General features: G+C 36.0%; 1 protein-coding gene across 1 annotated transcript in view; it reads right to left on the bottom strand.

The window, feature by feature from the left end:
- The window catches only part of LOC110175306 (nesprin-2), a 96,436-nt gene that overhangs the window by 34,477 nt on the left and 39,443 nt on the right, over nucleotides 1-22,516 (bottom strand). The window contains exons 42-74 of the mRNA XM_055149634.1: nucleotides 21,826-21,963; nucleotides 21,427-21,612; nucleotides 20,290-20,409; nucleotides 19,869-20,051; nucleotides 19,647-19,706; nucleotides 18,400-18,468; nucleotides 17,721-18,095; nucleotides 16,783-16,874; nucleotides 16,589-16,691; nucleotides 16,406-16,483; nucleotides 16,187-16,330; nucleotides 15,950-16,108; nucleotides 15,784-15,873; nucleotides 14,813-14,995; nucleotides 13,884-14,048; nucleotides 13,637-13,771; nucleotides 12,702-12,886; nucleotides 12,249-12,381; nucleotides 11,560-11,718; nucleotides 11,153-11,269; nucleotides 10,214-10,390; nucleotides 9,447-9,602; nucleotides 9,215-9,373; nucleotides 8,091-8,261; nucleotides 7,697-7,827; nucleotides 6,756-6,942; nucleotides 4,836-5,018; nucleotides 4,651-4,761; nucleotides 4,391-4,545; nucleotides 2,796-2,943; nucleotides 2,574-2,668; nucleotides 1,480-1,702; nucleotides 808-1,005 (exon numbers count right to left, since the gene is read on the bottom strand). Of these exons, the coding sequence (XP_055005609.1) occupies nucleotides 808-1,005; nucleotides 1,480-1,702; nucleotides 2,574-2,668; nucleotides 2,796-2,943; nucleotides 4,391-4,545; nucleotides 4,651-4,761; nucleotides 4,836-5,018; nucleotides 6,756-6,942; nucleotides 7,697-7,827; nucleotides 8,091-8,261; nucleotides 9,215-9,373; nucleotides 9,447-9,602; nucleotides 10,214-10,390; nucleotides 11,153-11,269; nucleotides 11,560-11,718; nucleotides 12,249-12,381; nucleotides 12,702-12,886; nucleotides 13,637-13,771; nucleotides 13,884-14,048; nucleotides 14,813-14,995; nucleotides 15,784-15,873; nucleotides 15,950-16,108; nucleotides 16,187-16,330; nucleotides 16,406-16,483; nucleotides 16,589-16,691; nucleotides 16,783-16,874; nucleotides 17,721-18,095; nucleotides 18,400-18,468; nucleotides 19,647-19,706; nucleotides 19,869-20,051; nucleotides 20,290-20,409; nucleotides 21,427-21,612; nucleotides 21,826-21,963 (4,968 nt within the window). The remainder of the gene's footprint in view (nucleotides 1-807; nucleotides 1,006-1,479; nucleotides 1,703-2,573; nucleotides 2,669-2,795; nucleotides 2,944-4,390; nucleotides 4,546-4,650; nucleotides 4,762-4,835; nucleotides 5,019-6,755; nucleotides 6,943-7,696; nucleotides 7,828-8,090; nucleotides 8,262-9,214; nucleotides 9,374-9,446; nucleotides 9,603-10,213; nucleotides 10,391-11,152; nucleotides 11,270-11,559; nucleotides 11,719-12,248; nucleotides 12,382-12,701; nucleotides 12,887-13,636; nucleotides 13,772-13,883; nucleotides 14,049-14,812; nucleotides 14,996-15,783; nucleotides 15,874-15,949; nucleotides 16,109-16,186; nucleotides 16,331-16,405; nucleotides 16,484-16,588; nucleotides 16,692-16,782; nucleotides 16,875-17,720; nucleotides 18,096-18,399; nucleotides 18,469-19,646; nucleotides 19,707-19,868; nucleotides 20,052-20,289; nucleotides 20,410-21,426; nucleotides 21,613-21,825; nucleotides 21,964-22,516) is intronic.

Consider the following 22,516-nt stretch of genomic DNA (forward strand, 5'->3'; position numbering starts at 1 on the left):
ACAGATTCCAGAGCTCTGCATACCACCAATAGGCCCAGTGCCACCACAGTTGGAAAAATGGCTGGGATAATGGACAGTTTCTCAGTTGGAGTTTGATCCTCTTGGCAGATGAGCTTTAGCGGGGCACCAGACTGCGTGCATGCTGGATCAGGCTCTGTATATGGGTCATGTCAAAGCTGCTGACGCCCCCACCCTTCAGTTGTGTTGATATGAAAACCAACGCATGCTCTTTTGTTGGTTTGTTGTGTGGATTTTTTTAGAGCCAGAATAATAAAGATGTGCCTATGTACTTTGCAAATGAAAATCAGGGTCAGAAAGAGCAGCTCACTATATTAAGTTCTTGTTGAAAGTTCTTGATAAATTCTATCTCTCAAGTGATGAATGAAATAAAGATGACATTTTTGCCACTGCCACTAAATACGATTAACAAAACTATTACTAAACAATGTTGATCAACACATTTAAAGTCCAAACTCTTTATTCCTCAGCACTAATAATCTGCAACCCACACAAAAGGCCTGGTTAATATGAAATATGGTGTTTTCAATAGAATTTCCTAACTGAAAATAAACCACTGTACCAAATTTGTATTATTTAGTTTATATAATATTTTATACTAATCAATTACAAAAAAACAATATTAACTTTAGACACTTTGCTATAGTCCAAGCTAAATTAAAAGTAATTATCTGAAAGCTCTGAGCTGCTATCATGTGACTGGCTAATACACACTTTACTTTTAACCAACATCTGAAGCATTATAACTACAAAAATAAAGTAGCCCATGTGTGTATTTGTGTATGTTACCTGGACAGTATTCTTAATCTCTGCTTTGTGCCTTTCCAGCTGTGATGTTGCGCGTTCCCATTCCTTCTCTAAAGCCTCTACTTCTGTTTGCAGCTTCATTTGACTCTCAGCATCTGTCATACTTTTACACAAACTTCTCCCACTGTCCACAGTCCTGGTGTAGATGGCAGAGTGAGGCTGGAGTGCCTTTTCTACAGCCTGGAAAATACAAGACAAAATTGCACAATTAAATGCGTTTTCTTTGAATGGAAATCTGTTTATTTCAATTCGTCCATGATCAGCTTTAGTTTTTTATGTTTATGATATTAAGATTAAGATATTTTTTACTTGTTTTAATAAGGGTGAGTTATATTGTAGTGATTATATTGCCTAACCCCACAAAAGTGACCAAAATTAAGTTGTTTTTTTAATTACTATAACTATAACTTCAAGTGGAAAATTTGGGCAATGTAGAAATGTGGATCTAAAAGCTAAAACAAATGAAATATATTGTTTATATATCTAAAATAAGAACTACTGACATGTGAGCAACCATCCACCAGTGAAAGAGATCTGTGACAGCTATGGAAAACAGAGCAAAGCCTAATATCGGGATTAAAGACTTATCTTTGGCTTTAGAAATAATACTTACAGTAAAAGCATGAAAATCAAAAATAATCAACACACACTAACCTCATAATCCTGCATCTCGATTCGTGACACAGATATGTCTTGTCCTGTAGGGGGCAGTAGAGAATCGATTTCTCTTATAACATCGTAAAGATGTTTCAGGCCGCTCTGGTACGCGGAGTATTGGCTCAGCTGGTGTTTGACCGAAGATTGGCGCTGGTTAATCAGATTCAGCATATCAGTCCATTTCTGCCTTATGTAAGAAACCTTGGCAAAGCTTTCCGACCTGAAAAGAAATTTAAAAAATACTTTTGTTCAAGTGTTAAATAAAAATCAAAATCAGACTGCTTGCAAAGTTTAATTTCTAAAGATTCAAAGAGACGTCATTGTGAAGGATACCACCAACTTATTGAACTAAACTAAAACAATGAACTAAACTAAAACAATGACCATATTCAAATAAAAAAACTCTTGAGTTAAAAGGCCTTAGATTTCATAAAACTGACTCTTATGAGCTTTAAGTCACGTGAGAATGTTACTTCCTCAAAAACATACCAGCAGTAGTGTTCTGTTTCATTCACACATATTTGAGTAATCCTCAACCAAGGATTACGCAAGTGTGATTTAAATCTCTCTCTAGACCAAAACCTGTGGCTGTGAGAAGTCATCAAAAAACAGGAAATGAAGGTGTCATTTGCCCCAGTGCTACGGGCAAACCGTAAGTAGTATCCCAAAAAAACAGTTAATTTTGTGAACCTATGTCCAATATCGCAATTTGCTGTTCATCATATTACTGTTCTGAAATTCTATTTTATTTTTTTTTTAAATTTGCCTACACCAAACTTTGCTTGTCTTCACTCCCATACGGGTCCACTTCTAGGCAGCACTGTTGAGTCAGGTCACTTTGGGCATTATTATTGTTGCGATGCCTGTTTTATCAAATTTTTCACAGGACCAATTCCATACCTGGTTTCGGAACTTTTCATTGGCGTTTAGGACCTCAAAATCACAACGGTTTGCACGGAAAAATAATAATAGGGAAGAGGAAATGGGCAAAGAACAATAGCCCTCCCTAGTTTGTTACTGGCTCAATAATCAGACAGGAGTAGTGCAGACAAGAATTTTTTTTGTTGTTTCAGTTACTCCAAAAATCCTACCTCTGTGTTTCTGTTCCATTTTTCATTATTTTTACAGCGTCACACATGAGTCCATGCAGTAACTGATGCCCTACCACGATGTCACCTTGAAGCTTCTACCAACAAGAAATGACAGGAAAATAATAAAAACATGGAAATAGCAGGTTTAACAAAAATGCAGATTAAATATTTTGTTGTATTGAAAGAATCTACATCCTCTTCAGCTCCAAAGGTTTATATTACCTGGTGGACAGTTGCCATGTTTTTAAGATTGTTGTAATTCTGTGGATTTCTCAGCGTTGATTCTTGCTCCAGTTTATCGTGAATTTCTGTTAGGGCCTTGTATTTTTCATCAAACCCCAGAGAATAATGGTGTTGGGAGCTCAGCCACCTGTATCATAAAAAAACAAACAACACGCAATTAAAGATTAACTTTATTCAGATGAAATTAAAGAGACAATTTTAATCCTGGTTCAGTAGTTTTCTTAGACTCTCAATCCACAAGGGAAATTATTCTGACACAGTAGCTCACACATGACAATATTATAATAAAAAAGAGCAAAAATATAATAATAAATTATATAAATATAAATAAGCAAAAATAATGAGACCGTTAAATAAGACATAATTATATAAATGTACATGCAAAAATAAAACATAATATATCGAAATACAGTAATACAAATATATCTCTCAGCTATATACAAGAGGTTGTAAGGAAAAACGATGCAAAAATGAAATAGTGATTAACATGACATAGGATATTGCCTTTGATGCCAGTTTAGTGTAAATTATGTTGCGTTTAGTCTGAGTTTAGTTTTGGTTTATACAGGGAACAATATTCAAATTTATCTGTAATATGCAACAAAACAAAACATCACCAATCAGTATAATGCAAAAGTACTATAACATATTGTGACTGTAATATATTGTGATACTGTGATATTTTGTCCAGTTTTATTTCTGGTTTTTAGATGGTTAAAGGTAGCCAGGCTGGTGCCACCTAGTGCCTCTGCTCAGTTTCATTTCTCTCCAGCGACTAGGTCAGGAATAAAAATACAATCGAGGTTTGTAAGAACTCAAGCGCCTGCCTGGATCCTTTTGTGGAACAGCACAACAGTAAACAAAGCGATCGAGATGGATGTAGACGAAGCCATACATTCTGTGTTGGCAACAATTCTTGAGATCGAGGATTTAAAGCCAGAACAAAGACATTGTTTGGTGAATTTTATCAAGAGGAAAGACGTTATTTCCCTTCTTCCTACGGGATTTGGTGCATTACATACGTCACAACCAAATAGCAGCAATTGGATAAATAAAAAAAGTACCCCCCTACTGTCGAGCAAATGAATCCTAAAGCTGCTGATTTCTGATGTTGTTTCCTCATCACAAACATAAATGGAGTTGTGTTTTGTTCCATTCACACATGTTCAACACACAAACCCTGCATATTTAGGATGAGCTCTTCTGTCAAAGGGAAAACACTCAGTTCCACCTTGTGATGTCAAGTGGTTATACAGGAAGTGCTCCACTGTGTTTTTAAATTTCACTAGAATCATTTGGGTGATTTTAGCCTAGAATGTCCAATCTCTGCTGAATAAAAAGAAACTTGAAATCTACTGTTTCATGACATCACAAGATATAGATATAGACAGATTAATAATAAAGGATTACTCCAACAAATGAAGCAAACACAACTCCAGGTATGTTTTTGAGAAGGCAACAACATTCTAACTTAATAACTTAAAGCTCACAAGAGTTAATTCAGCATAATATAGGACCTTTAAGTATTTATTAGTATAATATATTTTGAGATTTAAACTTTAACATTGTCTTACTTGCACAGCTCTAGGCCACGTGTTTGACTGTCCACATATCTCCCCTGGAGCTGGTGCAGCCTCTGTGCCTCCTGGTTGCTAAGGTTCACGTGGGCACTCATCTCAGTGACGTCAAACATGGACGAAAACAGTTTGGAGAGTTCCTGGAAAACCTGCTGCACATGTTCAAACCAAAAAATATATCATAACAGATTTTTAAGCCATTAAAGTGTCTGGAGTTTGAATTAAACTTGTAAACTTCTATATAAATGGATACCAACCTCTGCAGCATTAACATCCTTTACTTTGTTAACTTGGTCTTCTTTTTCCTTCATATGGTTTTCAAGTCTTTCCAAATGATTAAGGAAAACATTCAGTTGGTCTATATCATCCTTAAGTGAAAATATAAATTAGTATAAATACATATAAAGTACAGAAATAATACATAATGTAAAATAAATAATACCTGGGTATTCTTCTTATACACCTGCAAGGCTTGGCTCAAAATCCAAACATCATGTGACAGCTGACTGGTTTGTGATTGGACAATGTTAGAAGCAATTGGGCCCAGTTTTTCAATCAAAAGCTTGGATGCTGCAAGAACACGCTCCAAGGTGCTTTCCACGCTCTCAGCTTTTTCTTGCAATTTCTGGTGATGGTAAACAAATACACTGCCGGTCAAAAGCTTGAGAACACCCAAATTTTTCCAGTTATTTATTGCAATTAAAGTCATGCAAGTCCAATGAAGAGCTTGAAATGGTACAAATGTAAGTACTGAACATCCAGAGGTAAAAAAAAAAAAGATAAAATATAACAAAACACAAGTCCAAGCTCTGCCAAAACTACCTCAGGAAAAAAAGAACAAGATGGTAAAGCTTGAAAACATGGAGTGTCCAGCACAGTCTCCAGACTTAAGCCCTATCGAGTTTTTTTTTGGATGAACTGGACAGAAGAGTGAAAGCCAAGCAACCTACAAATGCCACACATTTACGGGAACTTCTGCGACAGACTTGGGAAGAACGTTTTGAACAATATTTGATTCCTTTTGTAAAAAGAATGAGCCACGAATGTGTTGAGCTGTTATATCTGCCAAAGGTGGACACTCTCATGAATCAAAGGTTTAGAATAAGTTTTGGTCAACAAAAACTAGAAAAAGCGTGAAGTTCTAAAACTTTAATGTAATGTATATAAGAAAAATATAAAACATATATTAAAAAAGGCATTGTGGCTTAGTGGTTAGAGCTTCAGTACATATGCAGGAAACCCGTCCATTTTAGCAATATGAGCTTGTGTCCTCTTTCTCCCATTCCCTGTTACACCTTATCTATGACTCATATACTAACAAAGTATAGCGTTCATTGGGCAGAGAAAGTAAAAAAAAAAAAATGGAGCTCTTTCTTTGCTGCATCAATCTCCTAAACAACATGTAATGAAATCTGTGTCCTGTTAAGTACAGGTGATCAGAGAAATGAAAGGATATTTGTGGCCATGAGTGCAGCATCCTGTTCTACTCCACAAAAAGACAACCAAAGTATTTCATTATATCCTGAACCTAACGCATACTCTCTAAAAGCTGGCCATGACTAAGTTCAGGAACAGCAGTTAAAATTCTGATCTGAACATTAAATTGAAGAAATATGTTATATGTAAATTAGAGATGTAACAATAACTGAAATATCGTGATATCGTATCGTCAGAACTCTCACAATAATATCATGGTCCATCACAATATATCGCATTGCAAGATTTTTTCATTTAAAAGTATTAAAAAAGAGGGAACTGCATAGGCCATGATCCGTTACTTACTTTACTACATAATAAAAGTAACTGTTATTAAGCACTTTTATATTTCATTTCTTTGGAATATGGCAGTAATTATTCACACTGAAGACTGCTCAAGGTATTTAAAAAGGAAAAAATAGCATATGTACAATTCTGTTAACCTCTCCAAAATATTGTGATAATTATTGTACCATTAGAGGCATATCGTGATAATATCATACTGTGAGATTTGGATATCGTTACATCCCTAATGTAAATAAATTAATGATTAAATTAGTCAAATAAAGCTACCAAGCAAACCTACCTTGAAACACAATATTCCTGAAAATGTTACCAACTGTAAAGCAACAAAAATCATAACAGTAGCTTTAATCAACAGCTTTAAAGGAGCTTTACAAAAAACACTTGACCCCAATACAGTATAATGAAAAAACATCTCTTAGGGTCAAAGTAAGACTGCTGTTGGATCTAAATCTAAAGCTTTTTTCCCCTCCTCACTCTAAGAAGTTAATTTATATCACAGTGAATGCTTAGGATGCAAGGAACATGTTAAGAAATTGAGGAATAAGTTTGGACCACTGCAAAACGAAATTAATAAAATCACCTGTACTTGTGTTGACTGAGGTCGGGCCTGAGTGTCTTGATGGAGGTGTAGCTCTTCCCACTGACTCCAGGCTTGCTGCAGTTGATGCGAGCAGTTTTTGGACTGGTTGGAGAACTCTTGCCATATTGAAAGGCTCTTTTGTGTTTTCTCAGTCTCGTTTTTCAAATTCTGCAGGACTCCTTTCCACCTGTTATACACAAGCAACACCAGTTAATTCAGTATAGGAAAGCAAACAGCTCTTATATTATTAGAAATAGAACTGAAAATATAGATATACATAGACAGACATATAAGTCACATTCATTTATAAGGGCAAAAAGTACTCAAACTGTGGTACATGTGCTCTCTCCGCAAATCTAGTTTGTAGTGTGTAGGCCTGTCATGATAATTATGATACCGACTTACCATGGAACAATATACTGTATTTTGGGGCTCAATATTTATCGTGGGTACTTTTTCTTTGCAAAAATAGGGAGATTTCTGTCATTTTTATGTAATAACGTAAGATTTGAGTAGAATAAATAACTGCCATGGCTAATTATTAGTTCATTCTGACATTTATTGGATGTAGCTCAGGCTTTTTAATTATACTGTCTATTTAAAAATGCATTTATTGGGATTGTCCTCCTTTATGACAGTGGCATGAAGTGTTTTCAGTATTATTGTTTATCACAATATTTCACTGTAACAATATATCGTGCTTTGAAATTTGTTATCGTGACAGGCCAAGGAGTATGTACTGAATTTAATCCACATTTATGCAATTTTTTGGGTTGGTCCTTATAGAAATACTTAAATCATGTCATCCTATATATTTTCCCAATTCATTTTAGAGGCATTGTTTAGATCTGGTGACACTTCAAAAGCCAAATATATAAGTGGTGTTTGGTGGGGAAAAAACACTTTTTAGAAATGATAATTTTTATGTGATGATTACTGACCTCCGATGTTCTCTTTCCATTTCTTCCTTTAAAACATCAGCTGCTACTAGATCACTCTTCACAAGATCCTGGCAAGATTTTTCCAGCTCATTCCATAGGTCTTCGTACTTATTTGTTGTCAATTGGAATTCCTAAAAGCAAAGAATAGTAAAAAAAAAAAAAAAAAAATTGAAATTTCACAAGTACACTTTTGGCGTTTGATTTTAACGCTGACTGAGTACTTGAAAAAGCCCCACACAGCTTTACTCAACCTGTCAATGTTAAGTGTCAAGTGCCAAATATCAGCTTTTTGTCACACTGGGCTTAAAAGCTTTATACCCTCTGCTGGAAATATTGGAGTGGGTGGTGGTGACAAGGGGATCTTTAGAGGGACTTTCTTTAGTTTTTGCTGTACCTGGAGGAGAAGAAGCTTCTTTTCTGTCCCTTGTAAGGAGAAGACTGGAGCGTGGAGCTGTTGTAGGGAGCAGTGTAGTCTCACGGTGTAAAGGGAAATTTCATTCAAGCGTTTTCTGAAATAACTCCACTTGTCTACGGTTTGCTGTATGGAGGGATGTAAAGTTTCCATCTGCAAAACAGAAAACTGTATTTAGTGAATTCACAATATTTGAGTAAGGCTGGGTGATAGGGCAAAAATATTAATCCAATTTCTTATTTTCATCTTAAAATTGTGTATTCTTTGATTATAGTGGCCATGCTGGTTTGTAAAAGCCTGATCAGATCTCAGAAGCTAAGCAGGACTGGGCCTGGTTAGTACTTGGATGGGAGACCACTGGGAAAATCAGGTGCCACAGTGGGGCGCCAGTCACAATAACTGTCGTTGTGTCCTTAGGCAAGGCACTTCACCCACATTGCCTTGTATTAAATTGGTGTGTGTGTGAGTGATGGTGGTGGTCGGAGGGACCGATGGCGCTGATTGGCATGGCAGCCACACTTCTGTCAGTGTGCCCCAGGGCAGCTGTGGCTACAATGGTAGCTTACCATCACCGGGCAAGGAGTGAGTGAACAATACTGAATAATGCTCTGTAAAGCGTCTTTGTGACATGTCTGTGAAAAGTGCTATATAAATAAAAACTTACTTAATAAGGTTCATGAATATAGACTATATAGACACTATATAGTAGAATTTAAAATGTGATTTGTAAACATTTTTTATCATGATTTGATCAAAATGTGTCCTATTCTCATCCTGTATTCAAATAAATAACATTGGAGTATGACTTCTTGATTTGCTTGATTACTAATACAAGTTTGACAAAAGTGCATTGTCTTGTTGGATGTTTCTAATTCTGTATAATCTAAACAGAAAATAGTGGGATATGAGTTAAAATCATATGTAAAATTTGAATAAAACAGTGCTAGAATAATTTATTAAAAATAATTGTACTGATGGATACAATGAGCAATGGGTCTTATATACAAAATATATTATAGTAATTTGTATCTATTTTTCACAAAATCTTAAAATAAAAATGAATAGATGCTTAGTAAAAATTAAAAAAATAAAAATAAAAAAAATACCTGTTGAATAATGTCTTCACAGTTGCACCTCAGCACCTCTACTTGCTCCAAAAACACCGCATCTCCAGTATTATCTTTCATTTCATTTTCTACATTCAAACATGTGTCTTTCAGTTTCTCCACATCTGCTGTAATGTCCTTCACATTTTCCACATGACCCTGAAACAAATTTCAGATTTTAGAACAAAAGAAAAAAACTGTACAAACAACCACCTGTGACTCATTACTTCACCTCCCACTCCAGCGGTATCCTCCGAGCCAAAACCTCACCGCAAAGTTGCCTTAAATGATCTAGTTTCGTCTTCTTTTGGTTAATAAAATTTTGAAGATGCTGCAACTTCCTTTGTTTTTGAGCCTGAATTTGATGCATGTGCTCTGCCCCATTAATCTAAAAAAAAGCAAGCCAAAAAGAAAAGAAATACAAATCACAAGTGGAAAATAGTACGTCAAACACTATACAAAGAGCTGTGGTGGGCATACAAAGAAATAAGTGCATATCAATTGGTGCTTAATGATAGCTAAAATTTAGAACCTACTATTTACATGTAATTTTTCAAGTACTTATAAATAATATGAAAATGGGCTTAAAGGTCAGTACCCATTTTCCCATGTATTTCAGCAAAATTCATCTTGCACCAGTACAGATATACTGTATAAAAAGCTCTTAAAGTCCACTGTGTATCCTCTCCCTCTAATTATAAAGCATTTCATTGTCTGATAATCAGGAAATGTGTGGTTAGCATGCTAGTTGTTGTTATAACTACCAGCAAACCCCCCTCTGGTCAATGAAAGTTATCAAAAGCGCTTATAAACTCATCAAGGTGAATAATTAGGAAGCTTAGAATGCACGAGGTAAGTGAGGAAAAACTCTGAACTGCTGCAAACCATTTAAAAGTTCAGTTTTTCTTTTTTGTTTTTTTTACATTTTTTAAACCAGTAAAAATCAATCAGGCACAGCACCTTTAACTGCACTGTACAATTTCAAGATGAGTCACAGACCTGGATCTCTAGCTCCCCCTTTAGCTCGACCCAGTGAAGTCTGAGGGCACCTAGTTTCTCTGCCAGCATTGTCCTTTCAGAGCGGAGAGTTATGGCTTCATCTCCCAGAAGAGGAGGCCCCGACTGGCACAGAACGTCCAGGAGCAGCTGCCCTTGTTCCAGTCCGCTCTTTAACCCCTGAAAGATAAGGAAGGAGCAACAAAGAGGCTAATCAGTTATATACTACAGTGTTAAATTAAGCTGCATATATCCACTGTTGGAAATGTTTGATATATATTGCTCATCAGAGGTGGGTAATACTCAGTTACATTTACTTGAGTAACTTTTTGAAAAAAAACAAAACAAAATTATACTTTTCAGACTAGTCTTCTGACACCATAGTATACTTCTACTTTACTTGGGTTACTTCTACTTTACTTGAGTATATTTCTGGAAGTTTTGGTCTGTCTGACCTCATTGACTTTAAATAAATCTGAAATCACATTTTAAATACATTTTATGACCAAACCGTTAATCAATAAGTAGTTATTCCAAATGTTTTTTTTTGTTTTTTTTACTAGAGTAATTATTTGAGTCACCATTTTTTACATTATGTAGCTGAAATTTTTTTTATTAGGTGTTTATGTCAAGTTATGGATAAACTTAATAATAGTTATTTCATTGCAACTTAAAACAAAAATATACCTGGCTTTAATTAATGTTAAGATATTGTTTTGAAAATGATTGAATACATTTTATGCGCAAGTTTTATGTGCAACCCTTAAATTTTATCATTTGGTGATTTTACAAGATTAAAAACATGCAATATACCAGTAGGTAACTTCAAAAACAGTCCTATTCATCTGCAGTGCGTATGAATTTTTGTGAGTCTATAAATCTCTCCCTTGTAACAGATACTGTATTAAACTCAAACCAGATAACATTGTTGATGGCAGTGACCTTGAGTTTGTGCAGACAGTTCTTTTCTTTCGCCTCATTAAAATGTGTTTGTTTCTTCTCAAGCCAGTCCTCAAGGGCAGACAGCATGTCATCAGGTGGCCATCTTTTCAGCAGATGCTAATGCACAAGAAATGAACAGTAATTAGAGTAATAAATTGAGAAGGCATTATTTATAGCATTGTTTTAAGTGGTAATAAAAATCAACAATTTGTTTTTAAAATGAGACTTCTGGTGTGATCTGTCTATGTCTATAAAAAGTTGAAGAACCATGAGAAAGACAGCATTATAAAAGTTAATATGACCATCCATAAAAATGTATTTTCAGGCAGAAAAGCGAGTAATACTAGGATACATATACAGTGTGTGTGTTTGTGTAAAAATATGATATAGTGTGGTGTATATGAGACCTGTTGCAGTTGCTCTTGGGTCTTGCAGAGGGCAGAGGTGAGCTGGCTCCACTGGGTCTCCAGGTTGGTGAGTTGCTCTCTCTGTCTGGGGCTGGGGCAGGACCTTCTGCAGACAGACGCTTTCAGGGCAGACATGGAGCCAACCTCAATAGAGAGGTCCTGAGAGAAAATCATAATTTTTTGTTATTAAGTCAGAGTTAGTCAAGTTCCTATCTTACAGTTAAATCTGATATTGTATTACATGGCAAACACATTTGACATTTCTACCAAACTCACTTTTAATAAGAATAATAATTATTTTGTCTTATAGAGCTTGTCTATTCCCTTAATGTCGCTTTACAGTTGGTGCATTATTCATTCACTCCATACTTGGTGGTGGTCAGCTCGTACTGTAGCCAAAGCTGTCATTGGGTAGACTGATGGAATCAAGTCTGTCAATCTGCACCATGCCCCCCCCCAACAACCAACACTCACTCTCACACTGTTTATCACACTAGGGTGAAGTGTCTTGCCTAAGAACAAAATTACAACTCACTACTGCCCTACAGTGGCACCAAGCCTCTCCTATCCATGCACTAACCAAGCCCAAACCTACGTAACTTATCTTGTATCAAACAAGATCAAGCATCGACAAGGTAACATGGGTATTTTTTGTTATGTGCTGATGTTTTATAGCAAGAGGCGCTTACCAACATCGTGATCAAACTGTTGTGAACACACTCTAGTTTGAGGTCAGAGGTCGCAGCGAGGTCTGTAAATGTCTGGACTTGTTCCTTGGCACCATGCAGCCACTTGTTAAGTGATGCCACGTCTGTCTGGAAACTGTAGAATAAAACACAGCTATTCTGTCATGAAGAATATCAAATCTACACTAGAAACCAGTATGACTTCAAAATGATTAATAATTTGGTCTATTGAGTAAATTCAGGAAAGATTATGTAACATTATTAAACACATGACAACCCAAATATATTAAACCTTTGGCAATTCCCTTAATAACAAGACTAGAATCATTACCGGTTATCCAAGACTTTTCAACAGTACATTGTAATTCATCAAAAATAAGTGTTGCCAGATCTGACTGTAAATCAGTTGTCAGGGATTTCTTTGGTTTTATGAAGACATTCCAAGGCCTGTCCCACCTGGCCCAGTGCTCCTGCATGTCTCTGCAGCGATTGATGGCTCCTTCAGTTCGTCTGTAGACGTCTCTCCACTGCAGCTCCAGAGCGCCCCCTTTCTGTCGGACCGAGGCAATCTGCAAGTTTTCACCTTGATCTAGGAACAGGCCCAGTGTGGCTCTGCTCTTATCCAGCTTGGACAACATTTCCTGAAAAGATATAAAAGGGGCAACAATATATTAACCAAAGTCAAAGGAATGATTTAATATGTCAAAAAGTTTATTATTAGACAGAATATGATAAAGAAGTGGAAACTACTACTACGACAATTGGTAATAGTTTTATTTGAGTGAGTCATTTATGAAAAGTCCCTTCAACCATGTTATTATTATATTTTAATTGTAATAAAGACATGAGTTCAGTTATTAATTTTGCAATAATAAAATAGACATTAATCTCTTGAATAAGTATTATAATTTAACATAATTAACCATTGGCGTACAATTACTCCCATGAACTCATACAGTTGGCTCATCCTTCAGTCACCATGCCAGCCATTATGAAAATGATGAGTCAAATTCTAGACATGGTTGTATTTTGCTATTGATCTTATTTCATCCTGCTCTCTTTTGGCTTTAAATGCTACAAATTTGCTCTTTTATTGCAGTGGCACTACTGGTTAAGCGGGAATCCCATTCATTTCAATGGAGAATTAAGAAATAGAACATAGAAAGTAGGCTGATATGTGTAAAATTTTTAATGTTCACGTGCAGCAATGCGTCAACAAGTCAACAATGCAATTCTATGAGAGGTTTTAAAGCAGCTTTGTAGACAGTATATAAATTATCAGCAACTCCATTGCAAAAAATACAACCACAGAATTTACCATGCACCAAGATGTTTAGTCAGTACCATTTAAAACCAAAAGGCCATATTTGCATACATTTGAATTCACGTACCTGGCACTGTTGCATCCACTGTTGTATCATCTCCTCTGCATCGCTCCCATTCAGCTCCTCTCTGCTCAGAAAGTCCTCACTCTCATCCAGAAGCCTTCCCAGCTGACCACAATTATCCTCCCACTGTGTCCACTCCTGCGGCACAACAAAAAAACAGTCTTTTGATACCCGCACTGACCAAAACTAAACCAGAAATATTTACATGTAAGATTCCAATGGCCTTCAGCTATGGCACAATGTTACAAACCTGCAGATTCCACTGAAAAGTTACAAGTTGGTCCAAAGCCTGTTGCTGCAGAGCTCTGGCCCTGACTTGCAGCTGTGCCCACTCATCCTCATGACACTTCAGGGCTTCTTGTTGGAAAAGATGTTGTGTGAAAGTCAACTGGGACACAAGGACCTCCTGGAGCTTCTAAATCAACATAACACACAATATAGAGCAATATAAAAAAATGAGAGGATATATGAATGGTTTTTGAAATTAACTGAAAGGAAAATTCATAAAATTAATTGTTATTATCTTGGTGTTGTGTTGCTCTGACATTTCTCTTTTTAAATTTCTAACAAAAACAATGATTTGTCTTCTATTAAGTGTCATTAAGTGCATTAAGTGTAATTAAGGGCAGTAATTTGCATATTATGTAAATGTTACAGTTTTAATTAATTCATCTTTTTTTTTTTCCAGATTTGCACCTGGCAGAAGATTTTGGCTTCATTTATTTAAAAGAAAAAGAGTCAAAAGCGCTATACAGACAGACTTTAACTTGCTTACTTATCTCAAGAAGATTGTAATATTTGAATATAATTTTACATAATTGTCCAGTTCACAATCATTTTATTCATACTCAATCAATCATTACTCATTTAATATTCAAACTGTGTCAAAAAGTAATTAAATAAATAAATAAAAACTATGATAAATATGAAACCAATACAGAAACTTTTGCCATCATCTTCTCAATTTAGAACAAAACCTGACTGGATAAACAAAAATTTTAAACACATTTTAATTCTAGGCAGTGAAAAAAAGTCTAAATATGAAATTAATAAAGATGAAAAACTTAATTGATACTGCAATAATATTACATTGTCCATATGATCTAAAATGTCAGTTATTTGTAATGACATTAGAAGAATAATAACTACACAGTCCTGTTTTAAAGTCATAGCAGATACCTTGAGTCTCTGGAGGGCGGCTTGAAGTTCAGTTTGGCTGTGAATGGTGAGCTTTTGCCCCTCCGTGGTGCCCTCCTCACCCACTTCCACCAGAGCTCTCATCCCCTGCAGCATCGACTGGGAAGCCTGCCTCAGCTCGGCTCCTGCCCCCGGAGACCGCCTCAGATGTCCGACCAGCACACACTGCCCACAGAAAGAGACAGTCAAGAACACAAGTCTTTTTTTGTTGTTTTTTGTGAAGATATCTCATGTATTTTTACTTTTTGATTAAACTTCTAGCGTGTAATGTATAACCTGTAAAGATAAAAAGTGATGTGTCTCCTTATAGATGCTGAGATGGCATAGGTAAACTAGATAATTTCAAACATTTCACTTGAACAATGTCCAATTCAGTGTATACTTTATATTATGACAGCTGCAATTTTTCACAATAACTATGGGGCTGAGGTATAGCTAGAGAGAACTTCAACACGCTGTAATTTAACCTAGATTAGTGAAGTTTATTAAATATTTTTAGTTTATAGTAAATAGACCAGGAAGGACAAGGCCTTCTCTGTGGTCGGCCCCATGCTCTGGAAAATAATTTTTAGCTTTATGCATTTTAACAGATTTTATTTATTGTTTTTATTCATGATTTACAGTTTTTTTATTGTATTAATTTGTCTGTGCAGCACTTTGGAAACTGTCATGTTTATAAAATGTGTGAAAATAAAATAAATGATAAAAAAAAAAAATGTGTGACTGAATTGGATTGTATTCAAATTGTAGTCACTCACAGCATCATTCTAGTATGACAATTTCCAGTTTTACTTATTTCATATTTTTGACCTTTAAAAACTGCTATGGAAAATTGAAGAATATAGAAATATATTTAGTTAGTTAAACAACAAAGACTATATTAAATCAAATCTAATAATACAACCTGCTTAAAATAAAAGTGTATGTTATGTCAATAGATTACAATTTTTTACCAGCAAATTTGGAGTTTCCTTTGAATTCTTGAAGATGCTATTCTGTTTTAGATCAAGGTAATCCGTAAAGGCAACATGGTTCGACAACACCTGTAAATAAATGTAATAATTAGTACTCTGATAACGCAATTTAGATATAAAAAAGTATTGAAAATCATACTGTCACCTGCTGTTGTTGAGTGAGGCCTGTTTGTGTCTGCATCTGCTCACTGACCATTCTCACACATTGTTGGACGGAGGTGACGCACTGAGAAACCTCTTGTTTATCCACTCTTTCAATTTGATTCAACAATTCATACAAAGTCACAAGTTCTCCTCTTAAACACTGCATCAAAATCAAGAAAGGTCCCATGAATGAAAATAGGGAACGTAAGATTTTATTAGCTTAAAATGGAAGACATACCTCATTCTGTAGCAGCTTTAGCTCAGGATCATTTTTATCTTGAATTGAGTTTGACATAAGTTTACTAAGAGTGTCTAAAGAAAGTAAAACCTGTTTCAAAGCCTTAAATAATTCTCCATGCTCACAAGGACCACTCGAATTCACCTGGAAATACAACAAAAATGTGTGAATAATATTAAAAATGAATTACGCTATGTCAATTTATGATCTTGTACGCACTATTGGTCTGAGCATGAGCACAGCCTGTTGAGTTGATTGAAGGCAGGAAACACTTGACACATTTTCTCCTTCTGAAATCTTAATAAGCAAATAAAATTAACTTTTTAGGTTTCAGTGTTGAAAAAAAAACCAAAAACATTTGCAGTATATTTGTTTTTTTAATTAATGTGATGCTGTTGTTACCTGAAAATCCTGTTTATCAAGGCTGGACAGCATCTGGGAGATCTCGTCAGTCAGCTGAGTCCATGATGATTGTTCTATGCCATTTTCTTCCCGAAGGTTTGACCTACAAACCCCACATGGTCAAGTGAATTTGTGTACTGCAAGAAAACTGATACATGAACTTAAACCTAAAGAAATTTAGATTTTAGTATTACCGGCTCATGTCCTTTGGAGAACTGGCTTCTTTGCATCTTTCATTCAAGGGTATTTCTCTGGCAGCAGTTTGTTTCAGCTGAATGGATGTGTCCTGGGTAACACAAATAACATTATATTTATTCAAAAAGTTTTTGCATTTCCTCCTCATAAAGAATCTCAATTTTGAAATGAAAGAAAGTCAATCCATTTTGTAGTGAAGACATTTTAAAATACATATTTCACACTACTGGTCAAAAGTTTTAGAACACCACACTTTTTACAGTTTTTTACTATAACAAATAAGCGATTAAAGTTGAAAAATAAATCATGGAATCAACATATAGACCAAAATGTATTCTAAACTTTTGACTCATCAAAGTGTCCACCTTTGGCAGATATAACAGCTGAACATCACTCTTCTGTCCCGTTCATCTGTAAACCAAATCAATAGGGTTTAAGTCTGGAGACTGTGTTGGACACTCCATGTTTTTAAACTTACTTATCTTGTTCTTTTTTCCTGAGGTAGTTTTGACAGAGCTTGGACTTGTGTTTTGTTATCTTTTACCTTTTTTTTTACCTCTGGCTGTTCAGTACTTACATTTGTACCATTTCAGCTATTCATTGGACTTGCACGACTTTAATTGCAAAAAATAACTAGAAAAATTAGGGTGTTCTAAAACTTTTGACCGGTAGTCTATATATGCAAATGATAAGAACATTAGCATTATTTTATTGTACTTGCAGCAGCTAATGGCATCCCTGATAATAAATGAACAAATTAACAATTATGTGTGTCTGTTTTATTATGTGTTGATAAACAGTGAAATTAAATAATGCATTTACGGCACACAATCTTTCTGGCCACCACTGTTTATCAACTAATACATTCTTTCATATACCCACAAAATGGTTGAAGCTTCTTGCTCAAGGACACAACCACAGTAGTGTTTTTACTGACCAGCTCTTTAGTGGGACTTGTAGACGAAGATGGACGGCCGTCTTCCTCCTCCTCAAAGACAGCGGCGGCAGCAAAAGGAGTTATGGGTCTCACGGGGACCAGTCTGGTGTCTTCGAGCCCAGATCTGGCCTGAGTCGAAGCGAAGACACGGACTTCCTGTTTCGGAGACCCAGATGTTTCCATGACAACAGATGTTTGATTTCCAACCCTAGGAAGGTCTGCAGATATTGGCGGCTCACACGTTGCATTTTCAAAGTTTAAATCACTCTCCATGTGTTCAGAAGCACTGGTGTCAAGCCAAGGCCTGACGGATAACAGCCAAGACTCGGTGGTGTCCAAACTTGTGTCTTGTTCAAATGGCAAACCATCCACCACCTAAAAATTTTAATAAAATACACATAAAATATAGTTGTTTTAATGGTTTTGATAAGAGTTGGCTCCAGTTAGTCTGTAATTACATGCAGATAAATTCATGAGTTCCAGATCCTATTGAGGACTTTACTTATTTATTTATTTTTTTTTACAATTCAATAGATATAACATTTAGTTTTATATTGTTAATCACTAAAGAAACAGACCTAATTACTCAAGACAATCACTAATATAAACAGCTTATGGCAAATGTTATACTTTTAAGACAGAATTGTAAAAGAAAGTTTAAAAAAGGCCTCAACATTACCTCAAAATTTGCTAGTTGTTTCTCTTCATCCATTGCCGGTCGGTCTGTAGCTCTGATCTCATCTGGATCCTAAAAAAGAGATTGTGTAAATACTCAAATGCACATTCACATTAAACATGTAATATAAAAAACATGCAGAAAGTGAACTGTGATTGAATAGACTGAATAGAGCAGTGTCCTGCGGTGTAACAGATTTCTAGCAGCTGCCTCTGACAGAGTGAGGGCACAGAGGAAAAGCTTACAACATGCTGTAGCATCTGTGGAGATCTGGTACAACATGCAAAGATCATAGGAAATTGTTTTGTAATTGGATGTTGTTCTATCCAGTAACATGCATGATTAATGATGATTATTTTTACCTCTGTCAAGCTGTTTGTTAGTGTGTCAGAGGAGGACAGCCCGTCATCCTCGTCCTCCTCTGAACAAGCTCCCCACTTTTAGTCAATAACAATGAAATAGAAACTGATCAAATACGGCAGCAGGAAATAAAACATCTCTCACATGTTGCTGTTGAAAATATAGTATAATGCAATTTCTATTTTTCCATTTCATATTTGTTAATGTTTAAAAGCAACATAACAATACCAATGTCTGTAATTAACATACTACTACTACATACTATATACACTACTGGTCAAAAGTTTTAAAACACCCTAATTTTTCCAATTATTTATTGCAATTGCAAGTCCAGGTTCTGCCAAAACTACCTCAGGAAAACATAACAAGATGGTAAGCTTGAAAACATGGAGTGTCCAGCACAGTCTCCAGACTTAAGCCCCATCGAGATGGTTTTGAGATGAACTGGACAGAAGAGTGAAGCGACCTACAAGTGCCACACATTTATGGGAACTTCAGCAACAGACTTGGGAAGAACTTTCTGAAGAATATTTCTATTGTAGAAAGAATGCCATGAGTGTGTTCAGTTGTCAAATCTGCCAATGGTAGCTACTTTGATAAGTCAAAAGTTTAAAATATGTTTTAGTCATTGATTCTATGATTTATTTTTCAGCTCAAATTGCTTATTTATTCTATGCTTTCATTTTAGAGTGCAATGACACAATAAACAGTAAACAACTGGAAAAAGTGTGGTGTTATAAAACTTTTGACCGGTAGCGTACATACTATGATTGTGCAACAAATCATACATTTTTCTAGAAGGTTTTAATGCATGTTTCACAATATATTTATTTTGGAGTTCTGGACACAGAGACATTTAATTTCCCAGACAATACACAATAATATTTGACCTGCTTCCTGTCTGCGGAAGTCTTGGGCTTTGGGATGATTTCCTTTTTTCTTTTGTTGTTCTAACAAAAACATAATAACTCAATCAATCGTGGTACTATTTTCTCTTAGAAGTGCTTCTTACACTATTACTTTCTTTAACACATGGTTTACAGGGCCCCAACTCATGAAATCTTAAAACCTAAACAGAGGTCTCATTACAGTAATCAGATATTACACTTTACCTCCAGTGCGTTGGCCTGTTTCTGCGACAGTAGCTCCAGCTCTTGTATTTGCTGTAACAGTGAAGAGGCTTTGGACCAGACCAGCAGTTTGTCCTTGGAGTGCCAGGGCAGGTCCAGCTCCTCTTTAACCCTCTGCATGTCTAGCAACACCTGCTTAGCTGACTGTGCACTGGACACAATGGCCTGGGAATACAATAAAAGCTATGAAACAACAAGGTCACATGGGATACTTCAGTTATATGTTATTAATCAGTGTTTAGTGCTGAAAGGCCTGCTGTGTTTAAATCAGCAATGGGCAGATAATCAGATTTTTGTGATGTGGTAATAGCAAAATAATGGTCACTAACATCTGTGTCTCCATCAACATCATTAGCTGTTCTACTTTTCAATAAGTAAATAAATGAATATACTATTATCTTACCTGTCTGTTGTGAAGATGCTCAATGGAGGTACATTCATTTTCCTCCAAGGATAAGATTGCTTCCATCTTGAACACGTTTCTCTCGATGGTCTTCAATTCCGCCTCCAAATTCTCCACCACCTGAAAGTCCGATATACTGTAACTATTACATAACATACTATTACTTTAATTTGAAGGGACAGTCTGGAATTTTGGACACAGGGCCTCATTTCCTACTGAGCCAGAGTGTTGGACACGTGTGGAGACACTTTTTTAAATAATCCATCCAGTCCTTGTATTTGCAGAGGTCACTGGTGCTAGGCTAGTGCATGTCAATGGCCATAGTTATCCTGCCACTAAAAGCAGTCTTACCCACTCCACAAAACACCCGAAGCAAATCTATTATAACGCCAGACTGTTGATGTGAATGTCTGTGTCAATAGAATCATTTTATAAGTAAAACCAACCTTGCATTTGAAGGATTTATGTCTGAGCAGCAGCAGCGAGTTGTACTTCCTGATAGAAAGCACGGCACCGGCGGACTGATATATGAGAAAATAGTCCCTCAACATGCAACGATTCATGCGATACAAGTTTAGTTTTATTTCAAACATTATTCTATAGACACAGACATTTACATCGACAGTCTGGTGCAATAATAGATTTGCTTTGGGTGTTTTGTGGAGTGGGCAACACTGTTTTTAGTGGCAGGCTAACTATGGCCATTGACGTGCACTCGCCTAGCATCAAGGATCTCTGCAAATACAGGGATTGGATGGAATATATTAAAAAGTGTCTCCACACGTCTCAAACACTCTGGCTCACTAGGAAATGAGGTCTTACGTCCAAAATTCCAGACTGTCCCTTCAAATAAAGAAAACCATCAGTGCACAAATGTTGTCTGTGACTGAAGCTGGTTGGAGAGAGGCAGCCATGTCTCTTTCAATCAGCCCCAGGGCAGCTGTAGTTACAGTAGCTTTCCATCACCGAATGTGGATAATTAACGTAAAAGTGAGTGAGTGAAAAAACTAAATATAACACCAATAATTTACCAGTGCCAACCAACTGAGTTATGGGATTTACACATATAAAACAGTGCAGTAGACAAACATAAAGTGAGCATAAAACAAGTTCTTATAAAACCAGTGAAGTATTTACTGTGGCAGCCTGTAGCAGTGCCCCTAGTGGCTGTAGGATGGGTTGCTGCATGCTGAGCACATGTCTGTCTGTGTCCTCCAGTCTCAGCTCCTGAAAAGTGATGTCGCACACAGCACTGACGTCACACAGGACCGGCCTGAACTCCTGAAGAAGAACTCTGATCCTCTCTGAGTCCTCCAACAGCAGCTAGAAAACATGAAAATCAGTGTTTTGTTAAATGTTCAGTGAATGCTACGAACAGGAAACCTTCCCAATGGAGAAGAATGAATTTCTATACTAATTTCATAATTTTCTTTCAAATATTGTAATTTTTTTTATAACAGGAGAGGTGGGGAGCTTTGGCCAGTCAAATTCCTAATACATACAAGTAGCTGAAAAAAGTAAGATGAAGCCACTAACCTGCAGTGAACTCGCATGGTTTTGGAGACTTTTGGCTGTTGTGAAAGAACACGAAGCACAGAGCCAGGACTCTGCCTCTTCCAACCAGCAGGTGGCTCTGTACAAGATGTTTTCAAACTCCCGCATACAGGCCGGAATCTGAAAAAGGAGATGAAATGTAGATACGCTGCAACAGTTGCTAGGACCCAAACTGTTTATGAAAACTTCCATATTATACTTTATGAACTAGGGAATGATGTTGACAAAACAAATTAACAGCACAGTAATTAGCAACATGATACCAACAGATAAATGCTTCACAGAAAAGGGAACTCAAATACAGAAAAGATCAATAAAAAGTTTACTTAACACAATATTGGAGCATTAAAGTGCCTATGACAGGTTAAACTACCCATTTTACTGAAACACAGTTAAGATCAGTATTTTAAAGATTTTGCTAAAAAACAAAACAAAACAAAAAACACACACTCACACTTTTTCCCCAGTTTTTAATTTTCTAGGTTTAAAATTTTACTTCCTGATTGGAAACTGTGGAATTCTACACTCTTATCTAGCAATCATATTGTATACTGGGCCAAATGAAAATATAAGAAAGTCTTTATTTTGTTTAAATTATGTTTAAACCATCAAAATAGTGTGTTAAATTGTGATGACTGTGATACCAACAATATGTTTAGAAGTCTCTACTTCC

This window comes from Boleophthalmus pectinirostris, unplaced genomic scaffold (assembly GCF_026225935.1).
Source record: "Boleophthalmus pectinirostris isolate CB_2022bp ecotype Guang Dong unplaced genomic scaffold, ASM2622593v1 HiC_scaffold_13, whole genome shotgun sequence".
NCBI classification, from domain to species: domain Eukaryota; kingdom Metazoa; phylum Chordata; class Actinopteri; order Gobiiformes; family Gobiidae; genus Boleophthalmus; species Boleophthalmus pectinirostris.